This window comes from Grampus griseus (genome assembly GCF_964374135.1).
Source record: "Grampus griseus genome assembly, chromosome: X".
Taxonomy (NCBI): domain Eukaryota; kingdom Metazoa; phylum Chordata; class Mammalia; order Artiodactyla; family Delphinidae; genus Grampus; species Grampus griseus.
Genome location: NC_138999.1, coordinates 56961990 through 56974403, shown reverse-complemented (window position 1 = coordinate 56974403; position 12414 = coordinate 56961990). Strand labels below are relative to the sequence as shown.

At 37.6% G+C, this 12414-nt stretch overlaps 1 protein-coding gene across 1 annotated transcript in view; it reads left to right on the top strand.

Moving 5' to 3' along the window:
* Positions 1-12414, top strand: part of OPHN1 (oligophrenin 1) — a 606425-nt gene that overhangs the window by 373685 nt on the left and 220326 nt on the right. Inside the window, exons 12-15 of the mRNA XM_082681995.1 lie at positions 2645-2723; positions 5118-5151; positions 5688-5750; positions 7156-7230. Of these exons, the coding sequence (XP_082538121.1) occupies positions 2645-2723; positions 5118-5151; positions 5688-5750; positions 7156-7230 (251 nt within the window). The remainder of the gene's footprint in view (positions 1-2644; positions 2724-5117; positions 5152-5687; positions 5751-7155; positions 7231-12414) is intronic.

Below are 12414 nucleotides of genomic sequence, written 5' to 3'. Positions count from 1 at the left end.
TTCCATTGTCTATTATAAGGAGAATAAATATGTTCTGAAATAGAGGGTCAAATATATTAACAGATGCTGAGGTACCTCTGTGTATGTGGAGTTTTCTGAGTCATGTGACCTCCGCATTTGCTTTCCTTGCTTGTCAGTCAGATATAAGGGGCAGAGGCAGGCCTCCCAGTAGACATCAGGCACCTTTACTCATGTTCTCTGTGGGATAGAACAAAGGACTCTTTGAGTCCCTTTTTCTATTTCCAGAATAGAGGATAACTTTTTTATTAGTGTTCCTACCAATATTTGAAGCCACAGGCTCATAGGCCATCAGAACTTGAAGGGCAATAATAATAGTAATAATGACAACAGTGACGATGATGATGACAACGACAACTGCTAACATTCTCTGAGTACCTCTATGTGCCAGGCACCATTCTCAGCCTTTTAAGTGTATATTTTCCTTTAGTCTTCATCAGTCACATGAAGTAGGGGGTGTTACTATCCCAATTTCACAAAGACAAGGAGACAGAAAGTAGTTAAGCACTTAGGTTATACAGTTATTTAATATTAGAGCTAGGATCCAAATCCAGGAATACTGGTTTCCAAGTCATACTCTTAACCACTGGACTCTACTGCAAATATGCTGTATATGCCTTTTTGTTTTAGATGCGTGACTCAGACCTCAGGGTGGGCAAAGGATTTGTCTAAAGTCATAATGGAAAAGCCTGTACTCTCTACTTTGTCATCTTGTTCTTAGCAATATTTTTCTTTGAATTTGACTTTCGGTAGCACCCAAGAATCTCCAAATGCTTATTGAATAGTCACTTATTTATTCTTTCAGTTTCTCCGTATGGTCAAGAGAGGACACATACCAGCTTATTGGTTTCCCATGTAGGGAAACTGAGTCTAGAATGGGCTTAACATCTTATCTAGTCTACAGCATGTGCTTTTATGTTTGTTGCCCATTTGCTTGCTCTCCTTCCTTCTGGCTTCAGGATTCAGCTGTGTAGCTGTTTTTACAAAGATTTCTGGACTTTCTAGCCCCATAAGTTATATCCAAATGGTTGGATGTTTCTTAGAAAATGGTAAACTTGAAAGAATCCAGTGCCCAAAGCCAAGTCCTGGTTTTCAATTGATTCTGGCTTAAAGATCATTTGGGGGCTTTTTTTTTTAATTTAAGGGTTTAGTCTTATTTGAATATTATAATTTGAGTCTGTGAGGAAAAAATTGGCATGGGGTCGATAGGTGGTCACAATGCTTATAAGCTCCTGAGGACATCTAGAATTCAGAATTCCTTTTCATTAACTGATGACGATGTTAGCTAATATCCCTAGTTCAGTAGCAAATCCTGTAAAGTGTAATTGTGCCCAAACAGCTAAAGAGCAGAAAAAAGAACGATTCATTCTAGTTAATGAATTGCTTTTTCTTTTTTTTTTCTTTCCTTTTTTAAGGAGTACTTTAATGGAATAAGAGACAGAAGGACAGGTAGAACAGGAGTCTTGATATCGGAACTGTAAAGGACCTCACAGCTTGTCTCCTCCAACATTTTTAGGGATAAAGAAACTGAGGCACAGTGACTTTTCCACTGAACTCTCTTGTAATTGCTCTTATCATTTCATGACTCTGAGAGAGATCTCATCTTAACATAGAAGGAGTGAGAGTAACAAGCATCTCATAATGGCACAACTACACAGAGAATGGAAGAGACCTTATACCTGCAATAATGTGGTCAATCCCCAAATTCCAGTTTGGCTTTGAAGGTCTAAAAAGAACATAGTATACCAAATTGGGGTATCTCTGTGTATGTAGTTATAGTTACTGCAAGTAAATAAAATAAAATTGGATTTGAAGTCATCTGCCATGCAGAAGAGGCCTTATAGTGTATTAGTTAAGAAAGAACATGGCTGCTGGACCAAAATTCCTAAATTCAAATCCTGGCTCTATATTTACCCACTGTGTGAACTTAGGTAACCTCTCTGTGCCTCAGTTTCCCCTTCTATAAAATAGGGATTACTATAGTTCCTGCTTTATAGCCTTCCTGTGTAGATTAAATGAATTAATACCTATAAAGTACTTAGAAAAGAACCTGGCATCTGGTGAGCATTCAATAACTATTAGTTGTCATTGTTATTCATAAGATTGCTTAAATCAGCCAAAAGGCCTCCTCCATGTGGCTGAGCCATTGTGCATGTTGTTGACTTATTTCCAACTGAAATGCTCCTTGGACATCCTGGGCGGTAAAAGTAGCAAGCCATTTTCCTGATAGATGAACGTGCCCATAATGAACATGCTCAGAAACCCTAGAGCCCAGACCAAATGGCTGGCTTCCAAGAGAGAGAGGCAGGGCGAGCCTCAGTTTGGCTCAAGCACAGTGAGGCCAGTTTAAGTGTGTATTATGGTGAGGTGTCAGTATCTGCCTTCCTATTTCCTTGTCCAACTCTGGCATGAGGCCACCAAGATACCACCTCCACCAGTGTCTCCAAAGTTACTGTTCTCTAAGTTCCATTGTTTTTCTGAGTAAAAAAGATTATGAGAAGTTGGAAATCTATATGCCTGTGCCTGCTCAGTCTGATATCTCCCAGGGCTGAGGAGGACCCTAGATCACAAGACTCCATTCTCTCAGGAGACTTTTCTGCTCTCAACTTGTCATTTTTTTCCTTAGGCCAGGAACCATCACTCTGCAAGCCCTTTCAGAAGCTAATAGAAGACTATGGATGGAGGCCATGGATGGGAAAGAACCTGTAAGTTATCCTAGGGAAACCTCAGCAACATAATCCAGTATATGAGTCGCTCTAGTGGTAGCAGTGGGTCCAGGATAATTAAATGGTGATAGATCTTTGATACTCAAAATTTTAGAGGTAGAAGGAATTGTTGAGTTGACATTTCTTGTTTAACAAGTTAGGCAACTTGAGTTCCAGAGAGGGTGAAAGACTTCTCTAGGATCACTCTCAGAAAGGCATCACAATGGGCCTAGAATCCAGGTCTCTCAGCTTCCTGCTCTGGTCTTAGATTATGCAGCCATGCCCACAAAATCTTCTTAAGAAAGAAAATTAAGCCTTTTTGCAGTTTATAATATTAATATGTGTTCATATATAAGGATGGAAAATAATTTCCATGGTTGTGAACAAGCCATTTATTAAGATTTTATTCAAAATGGTTTTGCTGCCCCTCCCTTACATCCCCAAGTCAGCTTGTTCTCTTTAAGGGCAGGAGATGGTATTGCCATCCTATATCTCAGGATGCACTACTCCATTTAGAATACTGTTACATATGATGACAAGTAATACTTTTAAAGGCTAGTGATTATCATAGAAAGATCAATATGAACAGTCAGAGGTCACTGAAAAGCATTTTCTCTCTTCAGTATCTTCTGCGTAGGTTTCTTCTCGTGGCGTATGAAATAACATCAGCTTCCTAGTGTTGGAATCCCAAAAGTTTAGATTTGGATCTGGTTCTGCCATTCAATGGTTCTGTGACCTTGAGATAGTTATTTACTCTCTGAGACTGTTCTCTTCTCTTAAGTAAAATGGCTTTAATAATATCTGTTCTACCTACCTCACAGAGTTGATTTGAAAAATCAATTGAAAGCTAGTTTGTCAACCATAATGTACTGTATTAGTTTGAGGTGCTTCTGACTGGTCTGAAGTTTGGGTACAAACCTACTGAAATTCAAGTGTTTGGATACAGTCCAATCTTCTTGCTTTATGCAAGGCAAAAACTTGCTAAGAGGGGAAATATATTACAGGGCTTTCTTTCTGTGTGTTTTCAGTGCCTTGGAGACTAAAGAGGAGTGCCCAGATGCCAGATTGCATTAATAGCAACCAAGATGGTAGCAGGAGAGAAGTGGTGTTGTGAGGACTGTCATCCAGAAAATAGGCCAGGGCCTTTCTCCCCTTCCTCCCCTCCCAGAAACCTGGAGCTTAACTATTACATGCCTGTGATATTTCTTTAGGAGGATAGTAGGAAGCTCCACAAGGCATTTTATTCTTTTTTTGTTTTTGTTCATATTTCTTTCTTCTTACTTTTTAAAATTGAAGTATAGTTAATTTACAATATTGTAAGGCATTTTACTTTTAATTCCCTCTCCTGAAATTGCTCTCCCTTTAGGATTTTAAAAATCAAAGGATACAGATGGCTTTTCGTGGAGAATGATGTTAGAACATGGGCCCACTGCATGTGGATCCTTACCAACTTGATTATGAGAGACGTTTCACAAATATCTTTTTTATAGCAGTGGCGAAAAGGGGCTGGCCAAGCACAGAAACCTCTCTCACTGAAATATCCATTGGCATACACACATAGGGAGAAACTTTTCTTTTAAAAGGAGAGCTTGTTAAAGCAAACTATACAGATGGCATATAGAGGACTTATTTCCTGCAGCCTCACATTACTAATGTTGTCACTGCTTTATTAACCCCCCCAATTCACTGATCTTATACATAGTATGCTTGCCTTTGCTTAAAGTGTCAAAGAAGATCAGGACTTGAAGGAACATCTACTCCAACCCTGATCGTTTTAGAGATATGAATTTTGAAGTCTAGAGAATGAAAAGGACACACCTAAGTTTCATAATGAGGTAGAGGTAGAGCCAAGATTAGACTTCAAGAGTCAAGGATCTCTTCTTTGGTCTCTCACATAGCTATCACAGTGCATACTTCAAGATGGCTCAGAGAAATCTTGGTGAATGCATGAATCTCTTTCAGATGAGCACTTGCCTTTCTACAGGGAAACACCCATTAATGTCTCTGGGTGGGGAGGTTGGTATTAGGAATATTTAAATTTTACCATCAATGCCAATTACCCAGGTATCCATGAGAAAATCACTTTCTTTCTCTCATGCTCTCTTGCTCCATCAGAAAAATTCTCTAAGCTTTACATAAGTAAATGTCTAAGATGAGTAGGCTAAAACTGCAGTGAACTGTATGAAATCCAGTGTAATCTTCAGGGATTGTTAATCCAACTGTTCCTAGGGCCCTAGGCAAAGATGATTCTGTTTAGCCCACTTTCTTTCTTGTTAAAGCCTTAAAGTCACTAATGGTTTTGATGGCTTATTTGGGGAAAGCTATTTAGTATTTGCTGTACTTACCTATAGTGATTCACAATAACCATTGCTCTTTCTCTCTCTTTTTTTGTAGATCTATCACAGCCCTATAACGAAACAGGAAGAAAGTGAGTCAAATTTCTGATCTACTGATATTATGAACTGTTAGCTGTCCTAATCACAGTAAATGTTATCATCAATGATATGTAATATTGATGCAAGTGTATTTGTGGATACCTCTGTATGGAATGAAATTCAGGCCTATTTTTTTAAAAGGTGTTTATTGATTGAATTAAGGAAGTCACTTTATCTTAGCTTATGGGTGGGATAGTAGTAGTAATATAAAGAAACACGTTATATCCTTCTTTTTCTAGACACATGATAGAAATTGTGTGCATTTCCAGCCTCACATTTCACATTTGATGTAGCTCATGCCTAAAGCAGACATAATGCAGAGGGTCAAGTAAAAGAATTCTGTGTTATAAGAGTAAAATCTCTAACCACCCTCTCCCCTGAATGAGGAATCTTTCCACCTAAGGCTGATTGAAGAAGAGCAACCAAACCCCTAGTTCTCTCACTGCAGTCTCTTAGCAAGATCATTGAATGCTTGGTAGGTGAGGCTTATTACAGCAGAATCTAACTCTGCTTTTTTTGCTTGAAACAGTGGAGCTGAACGAAGTGGGGTTCAAGTTTGTTAGGAAGTGCATCAATGTCATTGAAACCAAAGGTAAGATATGAACCATAGCCTTAGCAGTGTTTGAATCTGGTCATTCTTTTTTTTTAAACATAGTTTTATTATTTATTTATTTAAGTTTTATTGACGTACAGTTGATGTACAATATTATATGTTACAGGTATACAACATAGTGATTCACAATTTTTAAAGGTTATACTCCATTTATAGCTATTATAAAATATTGGCTATATTCCCTGTGTTGTACAACATATTCTTATAGCTTATTTATTTTATACATAATAGTTTGTACCTCTTAATTCCCATCCCTATTTCGCCCCTCCCCTCCCCCCAACCCCACTGGTAACCACTAGTTTGTTCTCTATATCTGTGAGTCTGTTTCTTTTTTGTTATGGTCACCAGTTTTATTTTATCTTTTAGATTCTACCTGTAAGTGATATTATACAGTATTTGTCTTTGTCTGATTTATTTCACTTAGCATAATACCCTCCAGGTCCATCCACGTTGCTGCAAATGGCAAAATCTGGTCATTCTGAATTTTTCCTGGGCAATTTTTCTAAAGGAACAATGATATCATCTATTAGTCAGGACCCGTTTTAGGAAAGGAGACTGTTTATAAACCTTGAGTACTAGACACAATGTTTAAAATTTCCTCAAATTTCAAATCAGTGGTATTTAACCATGTTTGGATAATTTGTGGTTTCCTGCCTTTAAAGATAAAGAGCTTCAAATGGCTTATAAAATATTCTCAAATACTATCTGGCACTCTTCAAATAGTGTTATGATAGTTCCATCCTAAATAAACAAGGGTTCAATTTCTGCCACAACACATATTGATTTAAAATTTTGGGGGGGCAAAGTTAAATTCAGGCAAATGTGGCATCAGCATTCTTCCAGGTTGACGATACTCTCTTGTTTCTCTCTGAGAATATTTTGAATGTAGGCAAGTGTAGTTTATGAGCCAGGCCTCTTTTTAAGTTGCTTCAATCTTTCTCCATGCAAAAAATGGCTGTTTGCTTCATATCTGCCACACTCTAGGCCTCTCTTACTTCATACCACTGCTCAGGGGCAATTTGAAGGTTCATATTTCCTCCTTTATCAACTAAACCCTAGTTCCTTGACGAGATGGTAACACCATTCTCAGCCATCCGCTGCTACTCACCTGAACATTTTCTTCTATTTACTATAGAGTGTGTTCTTTTCTGTTCAGGTTAATAAGGGCTTGGTACAATCCAAATGAAAGTATGAAAAGAATAATTTGCAGAGATGTTTCAGGACTGTTCCCCTATTGCAGGGGAGGGCTGGAGAGATTGGAGAGAGTAGGGAGACCCTTTCCTGTTTGAACTGACTCCATTGTGTAAGTACCTACTTTCTCTACCCTGAGGGAGATGAAAGCTCTAGTTATATAAATAAAACTGACTTGGTTTTCTTTCCCTAGGGATCAAGACAGAGGGATTGTACCGTACCGTGGGCAGCAATATTCAGGTTCAGAAGTTGCTGAATGCCTTTTTTGGTAACAATTTTTATTTCATAATTCTTTTTGGGAGTTGTCTGTGTATTAGGAAGAAATGTGGCTATAAGAGAAAGGAGACATTGCTAAAGAAGGTTGTAGAATATATTTTTTAAAATATTTTCAAACATACAAAAATGTACATTTATTTGCCTATCCTGCGTCAGAGACCATCTTGCCTTGAAACATCTTATTCACTCCTCAAACCCTTTGCAATCTGGATTCTACCCTAACCTCTCCATTGGAACTACTCTGGCCAGGCTTAGAAGGCACCTTCTTGTGAAATCCAGTGGACTCTTTTCAGTCTCTATTTTGCTTGATATCCTTGTTGACCACTCTCTCTTTTTCTAAACTTTCTCCCTACATGACTTCTGTGACTCAATGGTCTCTTGATTCTTCTAACATCTTGTATTATTCCTTTCAAGTGACTCTTGTCAGGTCCTTTTTCTTTTTCTTACCTTTTAAATCTTGTCTGAGTATTTCCCAGCATGCTGTCTTTGCCCCGCTTCATTTCTTCCTCTACATGTTTTCTTAATGATTGATTTTTATCCTGACTATGGATCACATTTTTCTTTTATACATATGTGTAGTAATTTTTGTTGGACACTGGACATCGTGACTTGAGTGTTTCAATTTCGTTGACTTCTTTTTAAGAGTGTTGAATTTTGTATTGCAGGCAGTTATTTGTGGAGCAGCTTTATCCATTTGAGGATTATTTTTAAGCTTGTTAGGATAGATATAAAGTATCCTTTCCTAGCTAGTTTAGCCTTACATCTAAGGTCTGACTTCTTTTGTCTCTTCATTCTTAGTTATTGGAACTTAAACATTTGCCAGCTTTGTGTGAGTTCTGGGTATTCTTCAGCTTAAAGCTTCTTGGTATTTCTTTGCCTAGACTAATGGATTTCCATCCTAGGCACTAGGATTTATATTCAATAACAGACTCAAGGGGACCCATAGCTAGGGGGTTTTCAGTTCTTTTTTTACATAGCTCCCTCTTCTCTGGTACTCTGCCCTGCAAATTCTAGTTTCCTCAGCCTCTCTGAACTCTGAACTTTGATCTCTGTCTCTTCAACTGAGCAAGACTTGCATGCTCAGCTTGAGCTCTCACTCCCCATGCTACCAACCAGAAAGTGTTTTCAGGCAGCAAGCTATGGCGATAGTAGGGCTTATTCTTGTTTTTTCCCCTCTTTCAGAGTCATAGTCTTATACTGTATGTTGTTCAATGACTACAAACAGCTATTTCATATATTTTGTCCTGTGTTCTAATTGTTATAACAGGAGGGAAGTCTGGTCCCAGTTACTCCAACATGGCCAGGAGTGGAAGTTCCTCTTTGTGGTTTTTACTAGCACCTCTTTGCTTTCGGCACTCAAAAATCACTAGTCCAAGACATCATCTCATGAGTTCTAAAATCATGGATTCAGTTTCCCACTGGACCTGTGCTTCTCAAACATACTTAGGTCATGGCACACATTGGAATGATCATATCTGTGTAGCACACTCTGATAAGTGGACAAAACTGATCATGGCTGAGGCAGTAAGCTCCAAAGCCTGAGGAAGTCAGTATTGGAATTTTTGCACAAGATCTCTGTACATAGATGTTCCACAGGTACCTATGTTTTACATGTCCAAAACTAAACTCATTGTTTATCTCTTCCTGAAAACTTGTTCTTCTTCCTTTTGTGAATGATGGTGAACTATCTGGTAAGCTCAGTTCTCATAAAGTGTCAGAGAACAAATTGAGTGTGGAAAGCTGCAGTTTGGATAAAGCATATATTTTTGGTCTTTTCTGTGGTGCATACCTTACCTTCCGCAAACCTGCAGGCCTGACATCCTAATCTATTAACACTTGAGGGTGCTGCAGCATCCAGTAAGAACAGTTATGGAGATTTTGCATTGTGGATTACATCATTGGTACCTCAATATCTGTTTCTCTTTATCATTTTACACTGTTGGCTTTTAAAAGTTTAAGCTGTGTTATTCCTGGCCAATTTACATTGCATTTTATAAGCTAAAGGACACTTTTCATATATAAAACAGTTAACAGCATGGCCCAGGATATTTAGTCTCTAAAAAATTATTGAACTATTTAGAATTCTGTTTCCAGTATCACTACATTCTTCTACCTGATGTATAATAAGCTAAAAGAACCACCATGCTGGGCATTCTACTGATTCTGTTACAGGACTGAATAGGACTGAAATGGTTCATTCAAATCACACATGACAGTACAATTCAGTTAAAGTATCATGGAAAGTGGCTGGGCTGGTGTAGTGCATGTGTTCAACATCAGTCTCCAAATATCAGTACTCATAAGAATATCTGAAAAATAGACAATAGTCTATTACATTCAGAATATTTATATTCTGAATAAAAATATTTATAAGTATTTTATAAAACAGTGTTAATTTACTTATGTATGCATAAAACTGGTAAACACTGATCCCTGTCCCAGATCTAATAAATTCTAAATCTGGTGATGATCCTCATTCATTTATTTATTCATTAACAAATATTTGAGTATCTACAAAGGGCCAGACATTACGCTCAGGGCTATAGATTAAACACTGAACACACCACTTATATTTCCTACCTTTGTGGGACTTACATTCTATGGAGAAGACTGTCTGTCAGCTAGCGTATAATCTATAAATATGTAAAGAGACCTCCCTTCTAAGCTTCTTTCGTGTTACGTCTTCTGGAGATTCTCACTGAGATACTCAAAATTGCCCTGCTTCTTTTGACCTATCCTGATCTTTTCCCATACCACTACGAATTGGCTGCCTTGGCTTCATGTAGGCTCACCATGATTTATCCAGGAGAAAGAGCATTCATTTCCTTTTGCCAGCATGATATCTTTTCCTTACTTCTTTCCTTAGGTCTCATGCTCTTTGCTAGTCAAAAAGACACTTCCAGCCACTTTTTTAACCCAAACAATCTGCGGACTGCAGACTACTTTCTCTATGGCATCTCCCATAACACTTGACTGTGGACTTTCTTCTGTTGTTTACTAGAGCCTTCCATACTTCCCCTACCTGAAAATCTGTCTTTTTGGCAAATATAATATAACACTAAGTCAAAGGGGATATATCCACAATTAATAATTATTTTTCAATCAGTCTGTTGGTTGGTTAGTCACAGTTCTCCCCTACCCTCGATTGTTGCATGATGCCCTATGTTAATAGATCCTACCAACTGTGAGGAATAGTCTTCACTTGTGCTGGATCCATCAAAAACTACCTTGGTCACAGAGAAACTAATTTGATTACCTCAGAGGCAGTTTGGTACCACATCTAAGAGTTCTGCTTCTTCACCCTTTACCAAGTCATAGGCATTTCATTAATGATAATGCCTACTGTTATCATTGTAATCTTGATAATCATAATTATGCTCATGATAATGCCAATGTACCTAGCACATTGTGGTAACTCAGTAACTGTTCCTTCAATGGAACTCTGAGATCATGTTGTGCTTCAGAGACTAAGTGTTTTACAATGACTGGAGCAGAGGGGTGAAATGGGGCATGGAGAGCAAAGAGACTGGATATATTAACAGAAGTCCTTGATGAAGTTGAACCTAGCTAGGAAACCATACACAGAAAAGCATTGTTCCTACAATACTATTACCATGACAGAGGCCTACTGAGCCAAACAGAGGAGAAGTTGGCATGGTGAGTGAAGTAACTAATCACTAAGATGTTATTTAGTTATTTAAATTTCTCCTTTCACATTCATGCTATTAGAAGAAAATACATTTTATTTTCAGAAACCAGTGGAATATCACCTAATATAATCATATGTAGAGAGTTAAATAGAGTAGAAACGTGCACACATGGATGATAGTAGACATTTTTTATTGCCATACTTAATGCAAAGTATTCAGCACCTGAAAACTTAACTTTAGTATTAAACTCACATATATTTAGACAAAAAGATAATAAGTATATATTAAACAGAAGCAACTTCAAATTATATGAGCTCTTTGACTGAAGGAGAAAGAAGTTCATTAGCAAATAAAACAAAAGCATGTTACACTCCACTTCAGTAGTCCCCGAACTTGAACTCTATGCATTAATCTTTAAAGCAATTCTATATGTTAATAATTTTTATTATACTCTAGAATAGTGGGGATCTTTAACTTTCAATACATATCAAAATGCTTTTATTCCTAAGTCCAGATCTGTGTGTGTACATATATTTTAAAAATTCATGTAGGTTCTATACATTAATCATGACTATACTTACTAACCTAGATACTTTGATTATTCTCAGATTATGCTTCCTTTGAACCAGTACTGCTGGAGGCCAAAAGAATTTACCATCTATATGTAATGTTGTCCTTTAAAAATTATTTCTTATTTTTCTTTAGTTTTGAAGCTGACTTCAAAAACTTTTAGAAATAAAGTTTGTAGACTGAATATTTTTTCTATTGTTTTCTCAAGATCTGAATATCTGAGGTCAAATTCATCTTTAGATCCCAACGAACATATTGCCCTTTCTTAGCATTTCTTTCAATATATGAAAGGTGGGATAAGAATTTTTGTTTCAGGGGTATTTTAATGTACAGAAAATAAATTAAAGCTGACATATGAATCTGGCAACCCCCTCATCCAACTTGCTCCATGCTGCTGAGTTTCTGATATATGGACAGTCTTTCAGTTATCTCACCATGAGTAAGGAACCAGGGAATGGTTCACATTAGTGTCCTATTGCTGCTGTAACAAATTGCCACAAACATAGTGGCTTAAAACAACACAAATTTGTTCTCTTATAGTTTAAGAGGTCAGAGGTCTAAAATCAGTCTTATGGAGCTAAAACAAGATATTGGCAGGGTTGGATTCCGTCTGGAGGCTCTGGAAGATAATCTGTTTCCTTGCCTTTTCCAGCTTCTAGAGGATGCACATTTTCCTTGTCTCCTATGTGCTAAGCACTGTATTAGGTGGTCAGTACACAGCAGAGAACAAGGCAGACAAAAATTCCTTTCCTCGCAGAGCTTAGAGTCTTGCAGCAGCTTTAGTTCATGGACATAGTCATACATTTTCCTCTCAGAGTAACCTCTGGAATATCCCAGATACAGGGTCCTGTTGATGTCTGCTGGCAGCACAAGGACATAAAACAGTATAAAAGAGAAATCACAGTATTCCCCTTGGAATAAAATAGCCTGTTTCTTGAACCAAGATCTTTCATATA